Source organism: Mobula hypostoma, chromosome 17 (assembly GCF_963921235.1).
Source record: "Mobula hypostoma chromosome 17, sMobHyp1.1, whole genome shotgun sequence".
Lineage (NCBI taxonomy): Eukaryota > Metazoa > Chordata > Chondrichthyes > Myliobatiformes > Myliobatidae > Mobula > Mobula hypostoma.
The window spans coordinates 47,548,393-47,576,212 of NC_086113.1; the positions used below are offsets into that span (position 1 = coordinate 47,548,393).

Genomic DNA, 27,820 nt, shown 5'->3' on the forward strand with positions numbered 1-27,820 from the left:
GAAACTCAAAAAGGCCAAACGGGGTTCTCACAGCTGTTTTGGGAATGTCCTCTGTGCACACAGATACTTGATGGGAGCTCCTAACTAGATTGACTTTGGAAAAAAATTACCTTTCCGGCTAAACATTTCAAAAAATCTTGTATGTGTGGGACCAGGTAATGATTGGGGGTGGTGGCCACATGGATGGCAACCACCATTGGACTGGGGACCATATGGAAGGGTGAAGCCCAGGGTCTATTTGACTGGCGTACAATGTCAAGTCTTTCCATGTTAGCAAACTGAGCCATTGCAGTTGTCAGCTTTTCTGGGTCCAGTCTATGTGCAAGGGCGTGGACTGGTGTGCCATTTGTGGGAATATGGTGCTGAAGCTCATGTTTGTGACTGTAATGGAGAATGTGGGCTTGGTGAGGTCTAGGAATTTGCCCAGCAGTCGAGTAAACTCACATGCGGTGGTGCATGTGCTGGACAGAATCATTGTAGGGAACTTACTAGGGGAGCAGGGTAATGACCCAAAGCCCTTGACATCCACAAGTCGACAGTTCTCAAGATCAATCAAAAGTCCTTGGGCAGACAGAAAATCGGCACCAAGCAGAGGTCTTGTGTGACAAAGTCCCATGTGTAACGTCGCCCATTGAAGTAGAGTGTCACCCATTGTGTCCCATAAGTCTGGATGGTGCTGCCATTGGCTGTCTCCAGTGAGGTTTCATCACTCTTTGCCTTCTCATCAACAGGCGATGCTGGCAGCACCCTCACTTGAGCACCCGTGTGACACAGGAAGTGATGCCCTGAAAGGGTGTCCATAATGCAGAGTAGGTGACTCTGGCGGCCGGAACCCAAGGTGTTCACAGACCTCTGTTGTCCCAATGCACTGGCACTGCTGAAGCTACAAGGTGGTCGGCAATTCCTAGTGTTCGTACCAAAGCGAGCCTGGTAAAAATACAGGCTTGGTGTTGTCTTTTTCTCAGCCGCGGGCATCCTTGTGTTGGGGCCTTGCTGACCGGGCTTATTGAGGTAGAGAAAGGAGGAGGAATGATGCATCGCTGCCTGGCTGAGTGTAGACTATCAGCCATTTTAGCGGGCTCTCTATAGTCCTTCATGTTTGCATTAGCGAACTTATCAGGCATTTGTTGCATGAAGAGTTCTTTGAAAATAAAGCAAGGATGATGATTTCCCAGGAGACAGAGCATGTTGTCCATTAGCTCTGAAGTCCTAGCGTCGCTGAGGCCTGGCAAGGAGAGCACTGTTTGGTGTGCTCTGACTTCGATAGTCCAAAAGCATGCCAGAGGTGAGTTTTCTGTGACCTGTATTTGTCATGTTCAGGCAGACTCGATGCCGTGGAACTGCTGAGCGACGCTACCACGTAGTAGAATTTGGCGTTGTCGGCGGTGATTCCTCGCAGGGTGAACTGGGCCTCAGCTTGTACAAACCAACTGACGGCATTTTGCTCCCAAAACTCCAGCAGTTTCAAAGCGACTGCATCGGCCAATATGTTCAATAACTCTAGAATCAGCCAAGAGCATTGGAGTCACCCATGTAGGTTTTCGCAAATAAAATGAAGTGAGGTATTTTATGCTTCATTACACCCATAACACATTTTATTGAACTCCAAGACCTGAAACAAAAGCACGCTAAAAAACGTTACATAACAATGTGATTCTCTCAGACTAGCTTCTTAAAGCAGAACCCCAGTTCAATGTTGGTGGTTGTGAATTATGTACATTTCTCCCAATTATGTTACCCTACAGTACCACCTAGTCAAAGCAAATAGAGACAGACAAAATGCTGGAGGAACTCAGGCAACATCTATGAAGAGGAATAAACAGTTGATATTCTGCACCATTTTGTGTGTGTTGCTAAGGTTTCCAGCATCTGCAGAATCCCTTGTGTTTATGACAGAGACATACGACTGGGATAACATCTGATTGGAAGAGTTAGGGTAGAAGACAAAATATATTGGTTTCTCTTAGAATTAATTATAGCTGCCACTTTACTGTACGAGTACAGGCCATTATACATTGCCATATTTAGTTCAATAGGGACCTAACCCTAAGCATGGCTTGAATTTCAGAAAATGTCTATGTTTCTATTAATACTGCAGAACAAATCTCAAGGTAGCATATGATAACATGTACATATTTGATAATAAATTTACTTTGAAAAGTGGAAGATTTACTACATATAATTTTAAGAATAGGAAATATTGTCTGGTAAATATTTTAAACATTTAAAGATTTTTATTCTGATTGATATAATCAAACTAGACCAAAGTATCAGGCAGCTTTTTGGCTCATTTTGTCCCACTTTTCCCCTTTCACACAACAGGGGTGGAATACGGTTCAGTGAGGGCTGGCTTTTTAACGAGATCACATAGAAAATGTTGCTTATGTGTGTACCATGCAACTAGAAGCCAGGAAGGAATATATAGTATGTTTGGGAGTGATCACTTACAGGAGATGGGGCAAGGATTTTGTACTGGATTCACTGGGAAAAGAGAGATGGCATCATTCAGTGAGGGGAAGTTTGTACTGAGGCAAGATGAAAGCAAACAAGCATCAATCATGTTTGAGGTTCTGAAGAAGTGCGTTAGGAGATAGGAAGTAATAGTGGTGTCATTAAAATGCTAAGTGTGCAGAAAAAAGACAATTTTACAAAGACAGAAACACCAATGTTGATGATTATTGAAGATTGTATTTAGCAGTTAGGATGGGTTGGAAGTTGCATTGAGCTAAAGAGGTACCAGCTTTCATTAGCTGGCTTTTGTGCTGAAGGAAATTGTGAAGCATATACCGGGATGTTGTCGTCCAGCTGTGCAGAAGAAGTCAAGAAAGGCATATAGAATAAGGTTTGGATACTATAAGCGAGCAACATAAGACCTGAAAATATCATTGCCAAAATATTACATCTGGATAAAAAGAGAACGGTACCCTCAGCCCCAACAAAAACTATCCCATGGGAGGCAAGGAAGAGGTGAAATTGTTGGAAGAATTTTGGTTATGTTTGGTAGCTTGGAGTGAAGCCATGCAAGGGTTATCACAAGGAGCAGGAGCACTAGTGGAAGAGGTAGCCTGGTTAACCAGGTTAAATACTGTTGCAGAGGATGAGGAGAGACCTAGGTGTTTAGTTACTATTGTCACAGTTGTTCATGTGGACATGGACCTCTTCTGAATTCTGCTGGAAAGGATGAAGGCAATTTGGAAGCTGTGACAGCCTGAGATGTTTGGTGTGAGCTCTGAGCACATACAATATATCCGTACACTGCAATGCTCTGCTGCATGATATGTTGCCCGTCACATTCACTAGGGGGAGCATCATGCTCCACTAATATAAGGAGATCACTACAGAACATACGTAGTGTATATTTCACAAATGCAATTATAATCTTTGAAAGCTATCTTCTCTGATGCTGTTTATTTTACAAAGTAATGGCTGCTCCTTTCTCCATTCACAATTTGTACTTTTCCTTTACCAGGAAGATGTCTTTTCTTCAAATTCATCACTTCCCAAATCAGTCACTGCGATGCCTGGTTCGGGGACCAACAGCTTTGCAGTCACACATCAGGAAGGGCCTGGAGAAGGTGTGCAAGCTGTAACTCCCATATCTGAAAACTCTCTGGCCTCACAGTCTGCTGTCACAGAGTCTGCAGAAAATAAGCAACGAGGTACTGAAGTATTTTTTTAAATTCTGTGAAAAGAAAGACATCTTAATGTGATGTGGATTATATTGCACATTTTTAACACAAGTTATTCCTTTTGTTTGCATGCAAAGATTGTTGCGTAAAGAAAGGTGAATACTTATCAGTAAGTTACAAGGTTTGTAGAGCATACAGCACAGAAGATTTTCAGCTCATCATCTTCTGCATGCTGTTTAAAGCAACTATTCATTGGTCTACTTCCCTCCTCCTCATAGACTTGCTACTGTTTTCCTCATCAAGTATTTATCCCAATTTTTTTGCACACTCAGGTTACACCAATTCCGCTCAAACCTCTAATGAAATATAGCCACTGTTGTGCCTTCTTTGTAATTGCATCAATATGTTGGGCCCAGGATAGATCTTCAGAGACGTTGACATTCAGGAATTTGAAAGTGCTCACCCTTTCCACTGCTGATCCATCGATGAGGACTGGTGTGTGTTTCCTCGACTTCCCATTCCTGAAGTCCTTGGTCTCACTGATGTTGAGTACGAGGTTGTTGTTGCGACGCCACTTAACCAGTTGATCTGCCTCACTCCTGTACTCATCCTTGTCACCATATGAGATCTACCAACGGTAGTTGTGTCTTTCTTGAGGTAGACCAGAGTTGATTGTCAGTGAGGAGGAGATGTTATTTCCAATCGATATTGACTGTGGTCTCCTAATGAAGAAGTCAAGGTTCCAGTTACAGGGGTGTTGCTATTGTTCGGGTGATTCAAGACCAAGCAAAGAGCCCATAAGATTTCTTCCACTGTAGACCTGTTGTGGTGATAGGCAAACTGCAGCAGCTCCAGGTCCTTGCTTAGGCAGGCGTTAATTCTGGTCATGACCAACCTCTCAAAGCACTTCATCTCAGTAGTTGTGAATGCAGCTGGGTGATAGTCATTGCGGCAGCTCACCCTGCTCTTTTTGGGCACTGGTACGATTGTCGCCCTTTAGAAGCCGGTGGAAATCTCCGACTGCAGCAGTGAGATATTGAAATGCCCTACCAGGTACACCATTAGGTCCTGACACCATGAATATGTTCTGATGTCGGCCTCCGAAATAGATATTACATACTCACCAGATGCTGCATGGATTCACACAGGGTAGTTTTATTCTCTCTTTCAAAGGAAGTATTGAGCTCAAATGGGAGTGAAGCATCACAGCCATTCATGATGTTTGGTAAACCCTGCCAGAGCTTATGTGCATCTGATACTGACTCTAACTTCAATTGGAATTGTTTTTGCACTCTTAAGATAGCCTTCCATAGGTTGTACCTGGACTTCTTGTATAGTTCTGGATCACCAATTTTGAATGCTACAGATCTACCCCTCAGCAGACTACAAATCTCCTGGTTCATTGTTGACACACTCATCCATGAATGTCTTGATAAACTGTGACATATTCATTCAGATTCAAAGATGGATCCAAAAATATTGTTCAGTCCACTGATTCAAAGCAGCCCTGTAAGTGCTGCTCTACTTCCCTTGACTGTCACCTTGGTCCTCACCACTAGAGTTGTGATCTTCAGACTCTGCCTATACTCCAGGAGTAGAAGTACAGACAGGTGATCAGACTTTGCAAAGTGTGGCTGTGGGATGGCATAGAAATGTTCTTGATGGTGGTATAACAGTTGGTTGGTTGGTTGTTTGTCCATCGTCGATGTCGATGAGGACCTTGACACCATTTGATGGTGTCGAGACTAGCGCGTGATTTGGATTTAAGTGAGGGAGAGTTGCGCAGCGTCAGCCTCACTCTCTCTTCCCAATTCCCATCTGGATCCAGTGGCAAGACAGAGTCTAGACGGCTGGAGATGGGACTAGGCGCAGTGGATGACCAGGACGTCTTCTGTGTCTTGTCCTGCTCTACACGTTCCACGACGCTTGCAGAGACCGCCTTCTTGACCGTTGGACCTTCCATTGGTCTCGTCCGCTCAATCCGCCGGAGTCTGTCTTCACATGCTGGGATAGACAACTCCCTATCACACCGAGGGTTTGAGAACCGTCGGCTACCCTCACCTTGTTTAGCCGGCTTGTCGAAGCCGTTGCCCGGGGTGTGGCCGCTGCCGCATGCAAACAACTACGGGGAGCCACAGTTGAGAGCTGAGAGCCAGGTGGGGACCAAAGGCGGACTAACCGCCCTGAAAAGGACGTGACATGTTCCCCCACCAGAGGTGGTATAACAGTAGTCAAGTGTGTTGGCTCCTTTGGTCCACAGGTGATACGTTGGTGGTAGTTGTTCAGAGACTTCTTCAAACTGGCCAGATTGAAATCCCCACGATGATAGGAAAGGCATCAGGGTGTGCTACTCCGTGACTGCTGATGACAGTGCTCAGCTCCTCCAGTGCCTGCCTGATGTTGGCCTGGGCTGGAATGTACGCTGCTATGAGGAGGATGGCAGAAAACTCGCTCGATCGATAAAATGCATGACACTTGACTGCGAAATGTTCCAGGTCAAATGAGCAGGATTGAGACAGAACTGTCATGTCTATGCACTATGATGAGTTAATCATGAAGCATACCCCTCCTCCTCTACCTTTAAAAGACTCAACTGACCTGACTTTATGGTGAAGCCATCTGGATTGAGATGGTTCTGCATCCAGAAACTGTTTATTATTTATTCATTGAGATACAGCAAAGAATAGGCCCTTCTGGCTCTTTGAACCATGCTGTCCTGTAAACCACGATTTAAACCCAACCTAATCATGGGACAAATTACAATGACCAATTAACTTACTAACCAGTATGTCTCTGAACTGTGGGAGGAAACTGGAGCAGCCAGAGAAAACCCCACAGAGATTACCTACAGATACCTTACGTATTACATTGGAGTTGAACTCTGAACTCTACCACTCCGAGTTGTAATAGTGTTGCACTGACTGCTACAGTACCGTAGCACCCAATGGCAGGAGTTAGCCACGTTTCCATGAAACAAAGTACACAGCAGTTGCTGATATCCGTCTAGTACTGCAATCTTGCTCTGAGGTCTTCAGTTTTATTTTCCAGAGACTGTACATTTGCCAGCAGTCTTCCCCGCTTCCATTTTCTTAAGTGCACTACACTTGTGACTCGAGTCTACCACCCAGGGTGTGTCAATTCCAAAGATCGGTCGATTTTTAGTCTTAAAGTAACGTTACTTACTGAAGTACACATGGCTGTGACTGTGGATTTCAGCTGTATTAGTTTTAAATGGGAATATTTGATGATTCTCATTGGAGCTGCGTCCAAAGAGTCGCCATTTATGGGTGCCATCTTGAAATGGTGATTTGATGACCACAAATGGAATTTACCACTGAAACCATTGGTCACTTCAGCAATCACTATCGAAGTTGCATCACCGATAGATCAGCTGAGGTCAGTCGGGCTGATGACCCTGCTCTGAGAAACTCCTATACTGATGTTGGAGTGAACCCTTTGTGTGAAGTACAACATTAATCATTATTGTGTTTTCCCCTTGATGCCCATTAACTTCAGTTTTACCAGGACTGCTTGCCAGAGAAAAAGTAACTTAATTTTCCTCCTAGCAGAGCTGTGGTTAAACATGGTCATATTGGAGACATAGCTCTGGCCACTTTCTTCCCAATATGCCATTCTGGTCTGTTACTGGCTTACTTGCATCTCTGCATCCTTAAAGCCATTGTTGCTCAAATGTTACCTTGACTGTCCTTGATAACTGTCTCCTCTGACCTCTGACATCAGCTCCTTGATCCGTTTTGAACCAAGGCTATTTTCATGTCTGGCACTGAGTGCTACTTGGAGATTATTACTGAGTAACAGACGTTGTTCATGACTCCTTGCATCACTTGGCTCTTGAATGGGAGTAAACTGGTTTGATTAATTACCAAATTAAGTTTGTTCTGTCTGTTTTGAACAGGACATAATCTGAGCAATTTTCCATATTTTTGGGTAGATGGTAGTGTTGTAATGGTATTGGAAAAGCTGGGGTATAATGGCAGCTGATTCTGAAATACAGGTCTTGTGTTACTGGGGTATTTGCTGGTCCTATAGCTTCCAGTGTCTACAGTGCTCTCAGTCATTTCTTGAATTTTTACTGCTACATTAAGAAAACTACAAAGTCTGCCTACCACCATCTTAAAAATATAATGAGTTAAAGGGTTAATGTCTCAGCAAGATCTAGAAAAACTCATCCATGCACTTATTTTGAGTGGGCTTGAGTTGTCATGGGTCTCTGTAAAAAAAAAAAAATCCCTCAGACAGCTCAGCTCATTCAGGACACTGCTGCTGGAGTCCTTATCAAGACCAAGAAAGTACAACATATCACTCCAGTTCTCAGATCACTACACTGGCATCCTGTCCGTTAGAGGAGTAACTTTAAAATATTACCTCTGGTTTATAAAGCGCTGAATGGTCTGGGGCCAAAGTACATCTCCGATCTCTTGCTGCATTGTGAACCTTGCTGAGTTCTCATGTTGTCTGGGGTGGGTCTGCTTACCACCCCCAGGGTCAAAACTAAACATGGTGAAGCAGCTTTTAGTTACTATCTAATTTCTTTTCACTGTAGCTTTTAATTAGAATCTCCTGCACTGTAACTTTTATTTTTTAATTTGTGTCTGTAATGCTATTCTCTTTATATTGCTTGAAATTTGATGTTTGATTTTTGTATCTTCTTTTGAACTGCCTTATGTTTGAAAAGTGCTATACAAATAAACTTTCCTTGCCTTGATATTATGTGAAGTGATTCAAATTGTTTGATCAGTTTCTCTGATGTTGGGGATCTCGGGGGAAGGGGGGAACTGAGGTGGACCATCTACCCAGCACTTCTGGCTGAACGTAATGGGGACTGTTTCAGCTTTGCCTCGTGTACATGTGCTGGATTGTTTCATTTGGCATGGTTGAATGACAATGAAACTTGAACTTAAAGTTGTAGATGGTTTTGAAACCAGCTCATAAGTTTATTTACTTCAACTGTCTGACCATTCAAGTCTAGACTTCCCACTTTGCAAGCCAGTCCCAAAAATTCTTATGAGGAGTGCACTGCTAGAACTTTGTAGTAACTGAATTTAGTTCCTGGGCAGTGGTGGCTGGTTCATTAGGTCTTATTCTTTTACTGTTTTAACATGGCTGTTATGATGTCGAGAGGCTTTTTAAACCTTTTCTAAAAGGACTTTTGTGTAGTCATCATAGTGTAGGTCTGGAACAAAGTCAGCAGATTTCACCACATAGGTATTTGTGACCATCTGGTAGTTGAGTGATCACATTACTTACACTAATTTGTACTTTACTTACTGATTATGCACAGACTACTGTTCTACCACTGTATCCAAATTTTACGATTCCAGAAAATTATACTACACAAGTGAAAATCATTGAAACATTTCATTTCCAGAAAGGAAGTATTTATTGGCTTTTCATAAATTTTGGAAGTTCTAAAGTGTTTTTTAGCCAAGCAGGTTTTATCTTTTGGAAATCTGTAGTTTTTTGCTTACAGCCTAATATAAATAAGTCTTGGGAGTAATAAAGTGTTCCTAAAACAAATATCTTTCTTTATTTCTAAACTTTGCACTGGATTTTCTACAGAAGGTGAAAACTGAAGGATGCCACCAGTCAAACCCGATATATCAGAATAATGATTTTAGTTGTCTTCAATTTATTTGTGATGAGTCAGTGTTTAAGCAAAGCTCTTAAGCATAACTCATTGAGCTTTTAGAGTCACAGAATATACTCCATGGAAACAGGCTTTTCAAAATCAGGTCTAATATCACTGGCATATGTTGTGAAATTTGTTAACTTTGTAGCAACAGTACAATGCAGTACATAATAGGAAAAAAACTGTGAATTACAGTAAGTATATGTAAAAATAGTTAAATTAAATATGTAGAGCAAAAATAAAAAAAGTAGTGAGGTAGCTTTCATGAGTTTAATGCCCATTCAGAAATCAGATGGCAGAGTGGTAGAAGCTTCTCCTCAAACAACTTGTCTAAAATAATCTGCTGCAGCTAATTTTATACATGATGTCTGTTACGTTTCCCAGTTTCAATGAAAAGTACTTAATTGGCCAGAAAGTACACTGAAACTGTTCAAAGTACATTTATTATCAAAGTATGTATGCAGCATACAACCCTGAAATTCATCTTCCCAACAGACAGTCATGAAACAAGAAGAACCATGGAACCAGCCCATTCAAAGAGAAACATCTGATATCAAACCCCCCTCCCTCAACAAGCAAAAAAAATCAAGCAATTGACAACAAAAAAAGGAGCTAAAATACAGAGTATAAAACTCAAAATCAAAAGGCATATTTTGGTACAGTTCATCCCAGTGTTCATTATTTTAAAAGATTGCAGTACCAGAGAGACATCAGGGACTGCTGTGTACTTTGCTTCATGGAAACGTGGCTAGCTCTTGCTATTGGGTGCCTTAGTAGTGTAGCAGTTAGCATGATGCTATTACAATACACAATTATATATAATTATACAAACAGTATACAAATTCAGGTAATTTCTTTCCAGGTTATCTTCCTGTTCTGATTAGAGTTCAGTAAAAACAATTATTTGGAGAATTAAGTTTCTACAAAATTTATTAGCTGCTGATTCAAAGATTTTTTTTGGATAGGTAAGGCTATTATGTAAATGCTGTAGGTTGATAATTGTTAGTTTTATTGGTTTCTTTTGTTATCTGTTCTAATTCTCCTTGTTTTCCCCTTCCCTCATAGTGAAGGAACTGATTGTATCAGCTGGAACTAATGTAGTGATCACTCAACCCAAAAATTCTGTGGAACTGAATACCTTTGTACTCCCTGCTCCATCTGCAGGTAAGCATTGATTAGCATTAGATTAGGTAGTATACAAGAAAAGGTTGACTCTTCTTTTGTGTCTGATGGCTCATACGTATGTCAGCACTTGTCCTGTTTGTGTGTTATTTAACCAGAGCATCTTCCAGAGCAGCTGATGAATCAGAAAAGTTTAAGATGATGTGTTTGTTTTATTATTGTGTTCTTTATCGAATTGAGTTTTTATTTGTGCTACATCAGACTCAGAGCAACAATTATTTCGTTCTCCTCTACACTTGTGTTCTGGAAATGACATTAAACAATCTTGGATCCAGATTTTCCCAATTGCTTATGGGCAAAGCAGTCACCCCATCTGTAAGTGACAAGCAAGTGGAACATGGTTTGTGTATGGTTGGGTCATTGAAATCACTCAGTTATGGACGTTCTACAACACAGAAGGAGCTCTTTAGACCCAAGTGGTCTATATTAGTCGAGTTTCCATCTATGCCTCATCCCATGTTTTGCCACTGGGTCCATTGTCCTGCAGGTGATGGTGTATGAAGCAACATCCAAATACTTCGTAAATGCAATGGGTGTTTCTACCTCTGCCATCTGTTAAGGATGAAAGCTCCAGATTTGCTTCCACCATCCACTGGACAAATTATTTTCCTTATTACCCGCCCATCCATTGCTCATCCTTGCCCTTGGTTTCTGAGCCCTCTGTTAGAGGAACTGGACCTTCCTATTTACTCTTTTCTTGGCTCCCTATAATCTTAATTAAATTTCTCCTCAGCTTCATGTGTTCCATTGAAAACCAACCCAACCTATCCAACTTCCCTCTTTATTTACTATTTTCCAAACCTGGTAATATCCTTATAAATCTTCTCTGTATCAACTCCAGTAAAATTGTTGATGTGGTGAGAAGAATTGTCCACAGAATTCAAGCAGTGCCCCAACCAGTATTCTGCATGGTTCTAGCTTCATTTCTCTGTTGTTGTATTCACAAAAAGATATTAATATTAATTATTCTTCCTTCAGAATCACCTTACAGTTACAAATGGAGTTTAGTGAGCCATCCTGTGGGCTTCGAAGGTTTGATGGAAGGCAAGGATTCCCAGACACTGAAGCTATCTCAGGTAAGGGGAGCAAATACAATGCAAATAAAACCTAAGAAAGAATCAAGCTGTAAAGATGAGAGTAGAATTAGTATTTCAAAGGTTAGTGAGTTTGTGAGGTCACTGCTATTGCTTGAAATCTATACTCTGGGATTCATGCAGGAAAGTGACAATGAGGTCAGATATCAGCTGTTGAATGTGGAGCAGGCATGGCAACTTGAATAGGCGACTTCTGCTTCTGTTCCTTGTCACGAGGGAGAAGAATATGATCCAGGAGCCAGGTCAAGCACAAATGGGGCCCATTCAAAAATATATCAGAAATTAAAGACACACACACACACACACACACACACACACACACACACACACACCCACCCACCCCTACACATGCACACACCTACACACCTACATTCCTGGAGGAACTCAGCAGAGGCCGGGCAGCATCTATGGAAAAGAGTAAACAGTTGACGTTTCGGGCTGAGACCCTTCTTCAGGATGAAGGGTCTTGGCCAGAAATGTCGACTGTTTACTCTTTTCCACAGATGCTGCCTAGACTGTTGAGTTCCTCCAGCATTTTGCGTGTGTTGCTTTGGATTTCCAGCGTCTGCAGATTTTCTCTTGTTTGTGATTGGATTACTACACTGCGAAGTCTCTTCCAGGGATGCCTACCCTGAGAAAATCTTCCCTTCGACGGGAGTTCAGTGAAACCCTCACTCACTGCTCCCCGTCTATGATCTCTGCTGCCCTCTGACTCTTCGACTGTGTGCTCACCCAGACCCACGACTACAGCCATTTGTCCTTTCTGGGAACATGACTCAGCTACCATCTTGTACCATATGGCTTCCAGATCCATTTTCAAACTTCTCTATTCGGACCCTCTGAGGACTCCAGGTACTCACATTCAATGGACGGGTTTGCCTGCTGCTTCTCCCACTGTGTTCTCCACGTCACGCTTTCCACCGTGAGGAGGTACCTGGTGCCCCTATCCCAGTCACTTCCACAACTCCGGGATTATTTCTCTGCTGGCTGCAATGGACCTATCCACTACTTTATCCTCTGTTGGATCCACACTTTCAGTCGCCAGTTCTTTGACTTTCTCACATCCTGCAAGGATCGGAACTGGCCTGTCTACAGACCACAGAACCTGCTGTCTCCAGTGCCGGCAGGCATAGACATTTCCATACCACAATCCCTGCTGCCTTTCTCGACAGTTCTAACGATCCAGAGCAGATTGAGAACCCGGACTCCCCCGCCATCAATGTGGGTTCCAATGATCTCGGACACCTTCAAAGTGCCAATTGCGCAACCTCCAACTCTAATTCCAGCCTTGACTGACAGTTCCTTCAGGCCAGGATTTCTTGCGCTGCCGCTGGAACACCTGTTTCCCCTTCCCCCACCACGACTCTGCAATCTCATGTCTCTCAGGTCCCAACACCAGCTCTTGGGTCCTCGGAGACTCCATCTTCCTCCTACCCCACCTTTCCTGATCACTCCAATCCTTCCCTCTCCTCAGACACTACCAACCCTCTTCTCCCCCTCAAATCCCAGCTCTCATCCATGATGGATCTCCCCCATCCCCTCTGACCTTCCCCCTTCTGAGACAGAATGTTCTGCCCTCTGTAAGGGCCTCACCTCTGTCCCCCTGTGCCCACACCTCAGTCAGTTCTGCGCCTGCCAGGACACTGAGCTCTTCTTCTGCTGCCTCTGTCTCTGTGCCTGCTTCTTTGACAAGGTCTCCCTACCCTGCACCGAAGACTCCTTCTCCGGTTTTCAACCCTCCTCCTCTTCCTGGACACCCCGCCCTGGTCTTCTGCCTGCTCTGGACCTTTTCATTGCCAGCTGCCGATGGGACATTAACCGTTTAGATTTTAACACTCCTTTCTCCAATTCCAACCTCACTCCTTCCGAACGCTCAGCTCTTCACTCCCTCCACACTAATCCTGACCTCACCATCAAACCCACAGATAAGGGAGGTGCTGTAGTAGTCTGGCAGACTTACCTCTATCTTGCTGAGGCCCGGCAACAACTGTCAGACACCTCTTCTTATTTACCCCTTGAACAGGACCCCATTAAGGAGCACCAGACCATTGTCTCCCACACCATCACCGACCTTATTAACTCTGGGGATCTCCCATTCACTGCCATCAACCTCATAGTTCCCGCACCCCACACCTCCCATTTCTACCTCCTACCCAAGATCCACAAACCTGCTTGTCCAGGTAGGCCCATTGTTTCTGCTTGTTCCTGCCCCACTGAACTCGTATCTGCATATCTCGATTTAGTTTTATCCCTGCTTGTTAAGTCCCTTTCTACCTACATCCGTGACGCTTCACACACTCTTGGTCATTTCAATGATTTCCCTGGCCCCGTACATGTTATTTTCACTATGGATGTCCAGCCCCTAAATACCTTCGTCCCCACCAGGAAGGCCTCAAAGCTCGCCGTTTCTTTCTGGACACCAGACCCAACCAGTTCCCCTCCACCATCACTCTCCTCCGTCTGACGAAACTGGTCTTCACTTTCAATAATTTCTCCTTTGGCTCCTCCCACTTCCTTCAAACAAAAGGGGTAGCCGTGAGCACTGGCGTGGGTCCCAGCTATGCCTGCCTATTTGTCGGCTCAGTGGAATGGCCTATGTTGCACGCCTACACTGGCATCACTCCCCAGCTGAGTGCTGATGAATGGTCTGGGCCCAAAATGTTGACTGCTTACTCTTTTCCATAGATACTGCCTGGCGTGCTGAGTTCCTCCAGCATTTTGTGTGTGGTGCTTGGATTTCCAGCATCTGCAGATTTTCTAGTTCGTGATCAGAAATTAAGTATCTTTACAAATTTTTAAAAAATCAAGTGTTAAAGTGTGAAACACTGAAATACATTTAAATGAATGCAATCAAATGTTATAAATTACCTGAGACACTCCCTATATTGTTCCCTTCCACTGAAATGAAGAAGAGCTCAGTGTCTCATTAGGCACGGAACTGACTGAGGTTGGCCACGGGGACAAAGGTGAGGCCCTTACAGAGCGCAGAACATTCTGCCTCAGAGAGGGAAAGATCAGAGGGAATGGTGGAGATCTGCAATCAGAGGGAGGAAGGGAGTTGGTAGTGTCAGAGGAGACTGTGCTTGGTCTGAATGGTGCATGTTTAACAGGTACATTTCCCAGTGACGTTGCTGCAAAGTTGCAAGAAGTTGGTGCTGTAGTAATGTAATTCATTTAGAATGTATTGTTGGACATAAAGAGAAAACAAGTGATCAACTGAGAGAAACTTTGGGACCTTTGTATTCGTGCTCACTTACACTGGGCTCTGGAATTCCCTGATGGTTAGGAAAGTCCGTAAATCATAGAATATAGAACACAGGATAGTACAGACCTTTTTAACCTACTCTTGTATCAGTCTAACCCTTCTCAATTGTCTTGCATCCATGTGCTTATTTAAACGTTCCTCAAGTATCTGCCAGTTGTGGGAAAGATAACGTTTTTGTTTAGTAACTTTTGTATTAGTGTGTCTACCAATAATTATAAGTATGCAATAATAGCACTTCAACATGTTGGAAAATCTTTATTAAACACAATTTCTGTTTGTCCCATGCTGTGTGCAATTCAATTTTTTAAAAAGTATGATTGAAGAATTTACTGATGCAAAAGTCTTAGAACACATGAGTGCGATGATTGCAAATAGACCATAAAACCATAAGATATAGGAGCAGAATTAGGTCATTTGGCCCAATGAATCTGTTCCGCCATTCAATCCTGGCTTTTTTCCCCTCCTCAGTCCCACTTCCTGGCCTTCTCCCCATAACCTTTGATACCGTATCCAATCAAGAACCTATCAAGCTCTGCCTTAAATACACCCAACAACCTGGCCTCCACAGATGCCTGTGGTAATAAATTCCACAAATTCACCACCCTCTGACTAAAGAAATTTCTCTGCATCTTTGTTTTAAATGGATGCCCCTCTATCCTGAGGCTGTGCCCTCTTGTCCTAAATTCCCCTCCCACCATAGGAAACATCCTTTCCACATCTACTCTGTAGGCCTTTCAACATTTGAAAGGTTTCAATGAGATCCCCCCTCATCCTTCTGAAATCCAGAGAGTACAGACCCAGAGCTATCAAACGTTCCTTGTATGATTACCCTGTCATTCCTGGAATCATCCTTGTGAACCTCCTCTGAACCCTCTCCAATGCCAGCACAGCTTTTCTTAGATGTGGAGCCCAAAACTCTTCACAATACTCAAGATGAGGCCTCAGCAGAGCCTCATAAAGCTTCAGCTTCACATCCCGCTCTTGTATTCAAGATCTCTTGAAATGAATGCTAACGTTGCATTTGCCTTCCTCACCACCAACTCTACCTGCAAGTTAACCTTTAGAGTGTTCTGCACAAGGACTCCCAAGTCCCCTTGCATCTCAGATTTTTAGGTTTTCTCCCCATTTAGAAAATAGTCTGCACATTTATTTCTATTACCAAAGTGCATGACCATGCATTTTCCATCATTGTATTTCATTTGCCATTCTCTTGCCCATTTTCCTAATCTAAGTCCTTCTGCAGCCTACCTGTTTCCTCAACATTACCTGCTCCTTACCAATCTTTATATCATTTGCAAACTTGGCAACAAAACCATCTATTCCGTCATCTGAATCATTGATATGCAGCATAAAAAGAAACAGTCCCTACACCAACCCCTGCAGAACACCACTAGTCACTAGCAGCCAACCAGAAAAGGATCCTTTTAATTCCCACTCACTGCCTCCTACCAATCAGCCAAATCTCTAACCATGCCAGTAACTTCTTTGTAATACCACTGGCTCTTAACTTGGTAAGCAGCCTCAAAGACCTCGTCAAAGGCCTTCTGAAGGTCCAAATGTACAACATTCACTGCAAACAACAGGAATTCTGCAGATGCTGGAAATTCAAGCAACATACATCAAAGTTGCTGGTGAACGCAGCAGGCCAGGCAGCATCTATAGGAAGAAGCGCAGTCGACGTTTCAGGCCGAGACCCTTCGTCAGGACTTTCACTGCATCCCCTTTATCTACTCTACATGTAATCTTCTCAAAGAATTCAAACAAGTTTTTCAGGCATGATTTTCCCTTAAGGAAATGATGCTGACTTAGTCCTGTCTTGTCCTGTATCATCAAGTACTCCATAACTTCATCCTTAACAATTAACTACTACATCTTCCCAACCACTAACTGGTCTATAATTTCCTTTCTGCTGCTTTCCTCCTTTTATTAAAGAGTGGAGTGCCATTTGTAATTTTCCAGTCCTTCGGCACCATGCCAGAGCCCAATGATTTTTAGAAAGATCAGTACTAATGCCATCCATAATCTCTACTGCTGCCTCTTTCAGAGCACTAGGGTGCAGTTCATCTGGTCTAGGAGGTTTATTTACCCTGAGGTCTTTCAGCTTTTTGAGCATCTTCTCCCTTGTAAAGTTACGGCACTCATTTCTCTTCCCTCACACCTTTTAACGTCTGGCACACTGCAAATGTCTTCCACTGTGAAGACTGATGCAAAATACTCATTTATTTTATCTGCCATCTTCTCTGCTCCCGTTATTATTTCTCCAGCCTCATTTTCTAGTGGTCCTATATCCACTCTAATCTCTCTTTTATTTTTTATTTCCTTGAGAAAGCTTTTACTATCCACTTTGATATTGTTTGCTTGCTTTCTTTCATATTTTATCTTTTCCCTCTTAATGATTGTTAGTTGCTCTCTGTAGGTTTTTAAAAGCTTCCCAATCATCTGTCTTCTCACTAACTTTTGCTTTGTTGTATGCCCTCTCTTTTGCTTTTACATTAGCTTTGACTTCCCTTGTCAGATACGGTTGTACTATTTTGCTATTTGAGTATTTCTTTGTTTTTAGAATACACATGTCCTGCAACTTCCTCATTTTTCCCAGAAATGCACACCATTGCTGTTCTGCTATCATTCTGCCAGCATCTCCTTCCAATTTGCTTTGGCCAACTCCTCTCTCATTCCACTGTAATTTCCTTTATTCCACTAAAAAACTGCAACGTCATACATTACTGTCTCTCAATCAGATTTCAAGTTGAACTCAAACATATTGTGTTCACTGTCTCCTAAGGGTTCTTTTACCTTAAGCTCCCTAATCACCTCCGGTTCATTACATAACACCCAATCCAGTATAGCTGATCCCCTAGTAAGCTCAATGACAAACTTCTCTAAAAAGCCACCTCATAGGCATTCAACAAACTTAGTCTCTTAAGATCCATTTCCAACCTAACTTTCCCAATCGACCTGCATGTTGAAATCTCCCATGACTATCATAACATTGCCTTTTTGACACTCCTTTTCTATTTCCTATTGTAATCTGTGGTCCACATCTCAGCCACTGTTGGGAGGCCTGTATATAACTGGAATCAGCGTCCTTTTACCCTTGCAGTTTCTGAACTCAACCCATAAGGATTCAACATGTTCTGATCCTATGTCACATCTTTCTACCGATTTGATGCCATTCTTTACCAGCAGAGCCACGCCATCCCCTCTGCCTACTTCCTATCCCTCTGATAACGTGTAACCTTGGACATTTAGCTCCCAATTACAATCATCATTCAGCCATGATTCAATGGATAAACACTGATTGCCACAACATAGAAATGGGGAAATATTTCATTCTTTTATTCAGTGTTGAGACTGTAAAATAGCTGATGCTTTTAGAGTTGGTACATATGCATAAATGGAAACTCAATAATATGTGGAAAGAAAGAAACTAAAGGAGAATTGAAGTTAGATGAAGGAAATTTTCTGTGGAATATAAACTCCCACAGAGCCTAACTTAACTGTTTTCTTGCAGTAATATTCTATATAATTCTATTTCAACTTGCAGTTGTCAGAGGGCCTGTATGTTTTCAGAGTCTCAGTGTCTGGAGATGGTGCTTATGGAGAAAGCTTTGTCAACGTCACGGTGAATCCTGGTAATAAATGATAAATCTAATCAGCATCAGATAAGGAACGTTTTAATGGACCTTTACAGTTTGGCCAAATGATCTGCATTTTAACGTAGCTGATGGAATCTATTTTCTAGTCTTTAATTCTTTACCATGGAATGTGTGTGAAAGACTGTAAATATCTTTTACCTTCCTCTGGCAGAGAAGTTTTGTACATGCTTCAATTTAATTTAATCAACCAGAACGCACTCTTGCTTTTGTAATGATGCTTTGTATGTTACGGGTGAGCTGATAGCCAGATAGACAGTGCACACTAATTGATAATATTTTCAGTGGCTGACACCATGGGGCTGTGATTTACAATAAAATTTGTCTTAGCAGACTTTGCTGATGTAGATAAAACAAGTCATTAAATGCTTTTATTACAAAAAGGATCTAGTTAAACTTATATTACAGTTTAACTGGTGCGTTTGAAAGACTAAGGTTAATATTATCTTTTATACACATAAAATTATACGTTTTATAAGTAGGTTAGCTTTATAGTGGAGTAAAAGCAAAATGACTTTAAATTTGCTACTGCCATCTTTATTTTAGTGAAGCTTATTAACAGGGTTAATGTAAATGACGCTTTGCAATGGGTTCATTTTGTTGCCATTTATTTTGATTAATTGTACCCAAATATTAATTTTTAATGATGACTTCCATTTTGAAGTAACCTCTATATTACCTTGTGATACTTTTGACAATTCCTGTCTGGGGAATGTAGCATGAATATAATTAAGGAAAGCATAACTCAGCATTTGAGCAGCATCCTGTATGATTTATGAAGAGCTTTGTGGCTTTTTAGTTGTCCCATTGCTATTGCAATATGATATACATAGCAGTCAATGTGTGCAGAATAACGTCCCAAAAGCTGTGTCGGACAATATGAGAGTTAAATTCTGACCTATGAACTGAGCAAAGCTTCCTTCCCCCATCAAGAGGCGAATAAGGTTTTGAGTTTAACATTTGATAGGGAACGTAATGTAATCCTTCACTACTCCCCAAGAGTGCTTGCCTAGATTTTGTGATCAAGTACCGGAAAAGGCATTGAGCATGTGAACTTCTGAGCTTAAAAAATAAAATGTATTTGGCGTAATCAAGCCTGCTTTTAAGAAAACCTGACAGATTGATCTTGAAATAGTTTGTACTGGTTGAAATATCATTGTGAAGTTGGACCTCTGTCTTTTTAATTTGCTTGTGGTTGTGTAGACAATATGGTCAACATGAAATTTGTGCTAACATGTTGCATTGCTTTCCACAAAGCCACACGTGTCAACCAGTCTCCAGTAGCCATCGCCTCTCCAGAGGTACAGGAAGTGTCCTTGCCTACGATGTCAACGTTTATCGATGGAAGTCGTAAGTATTGCCACCATAGGGATAGATAAAGCATACACCATCTACAACCGGTCACTGTGGAAGTGTAGCCACTGTTGTATGAAATGCCAAAAACTGGTCACAAACATAAATGCCCAGATAATCTGGTACTTTGTGAGGCTGTGGTTGTGTGTTGAAAGAGAACTACTGGCCACGAAGCAGAATTCTGTTCAGCTTCAAAAAGCACTCCAGGATCTTCTGCATCCTGCTGAGATTGCTACTGGCTGAGGTTTAGCATTTTATTTGAAAGCCCGTCTCCTCAACAATGCTGCAATAAAGTGCCAGCAGGGATAATGTGTTCAAGTCTTTAGAGTTTGACTTGAGCCACAGCCCTCTGACTAGGTTGTGAAGAGATCTTGACAAGAACACTGCTAATATTAATTATATTTTATCTTGCCAAGTACTTTCTGGGAATTTATTATCTTTTAAGAAATTGTATAAGAGCATCTTTCAGAAGAAATGTACTCTCATTCTGTTAACTGGATATTTTTCAGCAGTTATAGAGTCATAGAAAAGTACAGCATGGAAACAGACCCTTCAGCCCATCTAGTATGTGCCAAATCATCTAAACTGCCTACTCCCATCGTACTGGGACCATAGCCCTCCGTACCCCTCCTATCCCTGTACCTATCCAAACTTCTCTTAAACTGTGAAATCGAGCTTGCATGCACCCCTTGTGCTGGCAGCTCACTCTACACTCTCACGATCCTCTGAGTGAAGAAGTTTCCCCTCATGTTCCTCTTAAACTTTTCACCTTTCATCATTAGCCCATGATCTCTGGTTGTAGTCCCACACAACCTTAGTGGAAAAAGCCTGCTTGCATTTACCCTATCTATACCACTCATAATTTTGTATACCCCTCATAATTTTTCTATCTAATCTTCTCTCAATCTCCTATGTTTCAAGGAATAAAGTCCTAACCTATTCAATTTTTCCTTGTAACTCAAGTCTTTGAGATACAGCAACATCCTTGTAAATTTTCTCTGTACTCTTTCAAACTTATTTACAGTTTTCCTGTAGGTAGGTGACCAAACCTGTACACAATACTCCAATTTAGGCATCACCAATGTCTTGTATAACTACATTCCAAATTAGGCCTCACAAATATCTTATCCAACATAGATTATTACTGCATAGAACCAGGTCCTTCTACCCCATCTAGTCTACCCCAACCTATTTTTCTATTTAGTCCCATCTACCAACACCCAGATCATATCCCTCCATCCCCCCTCTCATCCATGTACCTATCCAAACTTCTCTTAAATAGTGCATATGAACCTGCATCAACCACTTTTGTTGGCAGCTTACTCACACTGTGCTCTGAGTGAAGAACTTACCCCACTGGTTTTCCTTTAATATTTCACCGTTTACCATAAACTTTTGCTCTCTAGTTCTGGTCTCATCTGGGGTGGTGGGGGAAGGAGCTTCCACCCCTTATAATGTTGTATACTTCTACTTGACTGTTCCTCTTTCTCCTACACTCCAGGGAATAAAGACCCAAACTATTCAGCCTTTCCCCTTAACTCAGGTCCTCAAGTCCCAGCAACATCCTTGTAAACTTTATCAGGACTCTTTCAAGCTTATTGCTATCTTTCCTAACGGTTGGTGACCGAAACTGCACACAATATTCCAAATTCAGTCTCACCAATGTCTTATAAAACTTCAACATCACACTTCCTTGCCTGCCTCAGCTAGAATTTACAGTCTTATGTTACTTGTAAATGTTTTAAAGCCATTTTTGCCTTTACGCTGCCTTCGTGGATTGGGCCCATTGGATTTTGATAAACTAGTTACCCTTCTCTTTAGGAAGTACTGATGATGACAGGATCGTTAGCTACCGCTGGGAGGAGATTAAGGGCCCTCTGCGAGAACAGAAGGCATCAGGAAACACAGCCATTCTGCACCTGTCCAACCTAGTTACTGGTAACTACACATTTAGGTAATATACCCTTTGCTCAATGGATCTGCTCCCACTAATTGTGTGTTTTTAATACATGCTTACCTATTCCTTTTCATCACCAAATCAATAGAGAAGACCTTTTCATGGACATCACAAAGCTCTGGTGCGCATGATTAATATACAGGGAGGACAGAGATCTACTTAGTCAGGTTGGGGTTGACAGCAGGACACTGGAGAATTTCTATCTTTTAACATTGCCCTAATTGAAGTTTGTCCTGTATTCTATTTCTGCTTCAGTTATTAATGTCTCTGCTCAGTAACTCCTCCTTGAAGTCCAAAATGTACCGCGATGCAAGGTCAACAAAGATTAAGGAACAGATTAGAAGGATACAGATGCAGGCTGAGAATAGTTCCCAGAAATCAGCGAAAGGCAGCAGTGTCAGTAAAATGATTTATTATTCCCACATGCACCAAGGTAGAGTACAGAAACTTTGCTTTTACAAGCCATCCACACAGGTAGTTTGATCACATAAAGTACCTTGAGTTAGCAGAAGGGCAAAGCAAAAGCAAAATGCAGAATAAAGTGTTACGGTTACAGAGAAAGTGCAGTGCAGGCAAACAATAAGGTGCAAGGCCATGATGAGGTACATTGTGGACGTTGTACTAGTCAATAGTCTATGACATTGGGAAATAAATTGTTCTTGAGCGTAGTGGTTAATGCTTTCAAGCTTTTGTATCTTCTGCCTGATGGGAAATGAGAGAAGAGAGAATATCTGGGGTAGGTGGGGGTCTTTGATTATATTGGCTGCTTTCTGTCTTCTTGGTGAACCCAAGAATGATCAGTGAAAAAGTGTGAGAGATGTGGACAATGAGGACGGGGGAGAGGGGCGATAAGTGTAAAGACAAATTGAAAGTGTGCATATATTGGCGATGAACTTGGATAATTTGTCTGGGAGTGATGCCTCTAGCAATTGAATATCTTACTAAAGACTATTTTCCCCATATTACTAATGAAAAGTAGAGTTTCTGTTATCCATGTAGGATTATCTGCAACCTATGCAGCAAGGAGGATTTAGATTACAGAGCTAAGGATGGCATTAAAGCTGCTTCTGTACATTGTTCCAGAACTTGTGTGCTATCATGCAAATGAGTGCATGGCAAGACATTGAAATATCTCATAATAGAAGTTGTGTGACCGGATTCTCCAGGAGGCGCTCATGGTGTGAGGTTAGTCTTTGGCTTCGCTCCATATCATTACTTTTTTTTTTAACCTACGATCACCCTTATTTAAATTACTTTTACCTACACTAAAAGACTCATGTTATAGAATTATTCTTGAGCTTTGGTTTTGAACTTTGAAGAAATTAGTGAAGATACAGGTACAAGCCATAAAGCTTGAGACCCTGAACACAGGAAAGACTCCGATGGTAACGGGAAAAAGAAAGGTGAACTCAAGCAAACTGAATTAACTTATGTGACAATGTTGATTCTGTTAAGTGAAAAATTTGAGGAACAACGCCAAAGTTTTAAAGAAGAGATAAAGTTAATTACGGATTCTTTTAAATTGCTTGACCAGTAGGTTAAACAGCAACAAAGTAGAATTGCAGAATTGGAGGAGGAAGCTCGGAAGAGAGATCAGAAAATAGAGACTTTGGAACAAAAAGTGTCTTCACGTCTAAACAATTGGAGAGTTTTAAATCTAAGATCATTGATCTTGAAAATCGATCTAGAAGACAGAACTTACGTTTAATTGGTCTCCCCAAAGATGTCGAGGATGGGGACCCTTTAATATTCTTTTCTCAACTTTTAAAGGAAGCGTTCAGCTCTGAATTCCTGAATGATCCTGCATTGCTTGACCGCGCTTATCGTACTTTGTGTCAGAAGCCAGATTCCCAATCTAAACCGAGACCAGTTATTATCTGTTTTCATTATGTTCATGTTAAAGAACATTTCATCCGAATTGCCCGTCGGCAGGGTATGATTAAATTTCAAGATTATAATTTCCGTTTGGTTGAAGATTTCAGTCCAGAAGTGATGAAGGCTTTTCTGGCTTTCAAACCTCTGATGTCGGAATGTTACCAAAAATGTCTCACACCAGCTTTATTTTATCCTGCGCATTTAAGAATTTCTCCTCCGAACAACCCACGATGTTTCTTTAATTCTACAAGTGCTGCTCGAAGTTTTCTGGATGAACATTATCCAGCTGCTACGGACTAATTAATGTATGGCTCTTGCAATTATAGTTTTGATCTTTCGCTTTTCCTTAAAGCCTATAATTTACTTATGAAGGTGGACCGTTATAAGTTTAAGATTTTCGGTTTTGGTTGGTAGTGTAGGTATTTTTCATATTTGACTTAAGTTTTCTTTTGTTGATGGACTTGTTCGTTTTTTCTCTCTCTCTTTCCCATTTTGTTAATTCTTAATTTTTTGATTCTGAAACTGATGTTATTGGATTGATGTTAAATTTTTATTTCATGGGAGGAATATCATGTGTTCTTTCTTGTTTTCTATAACCAAGATAACGTTCTGTCTTCTTCCCATAATACCTTTTGCTTTTTTATTGCACCATTTTTTGGGTTTCTCTTTCCATAAGACTTTTTCTTGAAGTGCCATTTTTTTTCAACTAATTGCTTATGTTTATAAATGTCTAATAATATGTACTAGCGCTTTTTTATTATTTCAGAGACTATGATATGAAAATATTTTATTGTGTGTGTTAAATCTTTGTCTTCCTTTTTCGTTGTTATAGTATACTGTTTCCTTTGGATTTTGGGTGGCTTTCTTTTCAACATGTACCTTCTGAGCTGCCTTCTGGAGAAATGGGGGTAGATTTAGTATTAGTTTACTTTCTGGCCCTTTCTTGGCTTAGTTCTGGGTTTTCATGGGAGGTGGGTGGGGAGACTTTACTATTAGTTTTTTAAAATGGGCTAATTTAAAATTACAAAAATGTCTACAGAGTCATAACTTCTGGTTCCTTTCTAAATTTTTGTTTCTCTTCTGATTTCATGAGTTTACATTGTGGTTAACTCTTTACATACCAGAGGGTTGACCCTAAGGAAACATGGCTCAGATGATTAATTTTGTTTCTTGGAATACAAACGGGTTAAACTATCCGATTAAACGAAAAAAGATTTTTAAAGTATTCCAAAGACTGAATGCTCATATTATTTTTGCACAAGAAACTCATGTGAGGAAAGGGGATAATCAGCGTTTTTTTTTAGGTTTTTGAAGGAATAATAGTATCACACAAATTCTAAAGCTAAAGTAAAAGGAGTTTCAATTTTCATAGATTCCTCAATTGCATTTGTACATCAGGATATCTTTTCCGATCCGAATGGTAGATTTTAGTTAATTACTGGGTTACTTTTTAATAAAAAAGTTGTTATGGTCAATGTTTATGCTCCAAATGTGGATTATCCTGAATTTTTAAAGCAATTATTTAGCTCTTTTCCTAATTTAAGTGATTACATGTTGATAATGGGTGGTGATTTTAATTAACAAAACACATCAAAGTTGCTGGTGAACGCAGCAGGCCAGGCAGCGTCTCTAGGAAGAGGTACAGTCACTGTTTCGGGACGAGACCCTTTGTCAGGACTAATTGAAAGAAGAGCTAGTAATAGATTTGAAAGTGGGAGAAGGGAGGGGGAGATCCAAATCTGACAAACAGCGACTGTACCTCTTCCTAGAGATGCTGCCTGGCCTGCTGAGTTCACCAGCAACTTTGATGTGTGTTGTTTGAATTTCCAGCATCTGCAGAATTTCTCATGTTTGGTGATTTTAATTGTTGTTTAAATCCTTCAATGGATAGATCTATATCTAGTCAGGCATTACCGAATAAGTCGGCTACTCTTATCAACTCTTCTGTGATTCATTCTGGAATTTCAGAAACTTGGAGATTTCTACACCCTAAGGATAAAGTGTTTTCATTTTTCTCACATGTACATCATACTTGTTCTGGAATTGACTACTTTTTTATTGACTCTCATTTAATTCCATCTGTGGTTGACTGTAACTATGACATCATTGCCATTTCTGATCATGCACCATTGAAACTCTCTATCAAGTTAATGGATATATCTCCTAATACTAGACTATGGCGTTTTAGTTCCAATTTGCTTCAAGATTTGGATTTTGTTAAATGTATCAAGGAACAGATTGACTTCTTCTTTTCAGCTAATGCTACGGAAGAAATTTCCAGTGGGGTATTATGGGACGCTTTTAAAGCATATATCTGTGGACAGATTATCTCCTATTCTGCTGGATTGAAAAAACTTATTAAGAATGAAATACTTGTGTTAATTGACAAGATTAATGAAATTGATAAGAAATATGCCACTGCTTCTAGTGAGGAGCTGTATAAACAGAGAGTCGAACTCCAAATGGAACATAGTTTACTGTTAACATCTTCAGTTGAAAATCAATTAATGAAAACAAGAAGCGAGTTTTATATACATAGTGATAAATCTGGTAAATTATTAGCTAATCAATAAAAAACTACTTCAGTTAAACATCAAATTATCAAGATTCGCCAACATGATGACACTTTGACAGTTGATCATGATGAGATAAACAAATCTTTTCAAGAAATCTATACATCGCTATATCTGTCAGAATTTTTTCATGATCCCAATGTAATGCATGACTTCTTAAAGAAATTGAACTTTCCGAAATTAACACCGGAAGAACGATTAAAGTTAGAAACACCTATTACGGACGAAGAAATACTGTAAAGGGTGTTATTTCTTCAATGAACTCTGGCAAAGCACCTGGTCCAAATGCTTATACAGTAGAATTCTTTAAGTCCTTTTCTTCTATTCTTTCTCCTTGGTTGTGTAGAGTTTTTAAAGATGCGATTAGAATAGGTAAATTACCAAAATCATTTTATGGAGCTTCCATTTCTCTAATTTTCAAAAAAAAAAGGATCCTACTGAATGTGCATCATATAGACTGATATCCTTATTGACTGTGCATCATATAGACTGATATCGTACTGAATGTGCATCATATAGATCGATATCCTTATTGAATGTAGATTCTAAGATTTTTTCTAAAATATTAGCATCTAGGTTAGACAAGGCTCTGCCTGAAATTATCTCTGTGGATCAAACTGGATTTATTAAAAATCATTATTCATCCTTTAATATTAGGAGATTAATGAATATTGTTTATACTCCTTCACTTAGAACTCCAGAATGTGTCATTTCATTAGATGCTGAGAAAGCTTTTGACAGAGTTGAATGGCCATATTTAGTCAGTACGCTTGAGAAGTTTAATTTCAGTCTGATATTTATTTCTTGGATTAAATTGATATATCACACCCCTGTAGCTTTGGTTTTTACTAATAATCAAAGATCTCCCTTTTAAAAATTATTTCATGGTACTAGGCAGGGTTGTCCTCTTAGTCCATTATTATTTGATATTGCTCTTGAACTTTTAGCAATTGCTATTCGAGATTCAGCAAATATTTTTGGTATCACTCGTGGGAATGAGATACATAAGTTATCATTATATGCAGATGATTTATTATTATATATTTCTAATCCAGAGAAATCCATTCCTGCAGTTCTATCCTTGTTGGCTCAGTTTAGTAAATTTTCTGGTTACCAATTGAACCTTAATAAGAGTGAACTTTTTCTGTTAACCATACAGGTTCCAAGTTATGAATGTTTACCATTCAGATTGGTTACTGATTACTTTACTTAGGGGTCAAAATTACTAGGAAACACAAGGATTTATTTAAGGCTAATTTTTTACCTTTAATGCATCAGATTAAATGTTTGTTTACTAAATGGTCACCAATGTTTTTGTCATTAATTGGCTGGATCAACGCTGTCAAGATGATTATTTTACCTAAATTTTTATATTTATTTCAAGCTTTGCCAATTTTTATTCCGAAATCCTTTTTGATAAGGTTGACTCTAAAATTCCTTCATACATATGGCAGAATAAAAATCCTAGATTAGGTAAAAGATACTTACAGAAGCCCAAAAAAGGAGGGTGATTTGGCATTGCCCGACTTTAGATTTTACTATTGGGCAATTAATATTTGATATTTAAAATTTTGGACATGGAACTTGGA

The 27,820-nt window shown here is 40.6% G+C and overlaps 1 protein-coding gene across 6 annotated transcripts in view; it reads left to right on the top strand.

Moving 5' to 3' along the window:
• LOC134358007 (dyslexia-associated protein KIAA0319-like) overlaps positions 1-27,820 on the top strand; it is a 79,515-nt gene that overhangs the window by 25,931 nt on the left and 25,764 nt on the right. For all 6 annotated transcript variants that reach the window (XM_063069873.1, XM_063069870.1, XM_063069871.1 and 3 more), the window contains 6 exons: positions 3,470-3,659; positions 10,345-10,443; positions 11,440-11,537; positions 18,365-18,452; positions 19,731-19,823; positions 21,648-21,780. In XM_063069873.1, the coding sequence (XP_062925943.1) occupies positions 3,470-3,659; positions 10,345-10,443; positions 11,440-11,537; positions 18,365-18,452; positions 19,731-19,823; positions 21,648-21,780 (701 nt within the window). The remainder of the gene's footprint in view (positions 1-3,469; positions 3,660-10,344; positions 10,444-11,439; positions 11,538-18,364; positions 18,453-19,730; positions 19,824-21,647; positions 21,781-27,820) is intronic.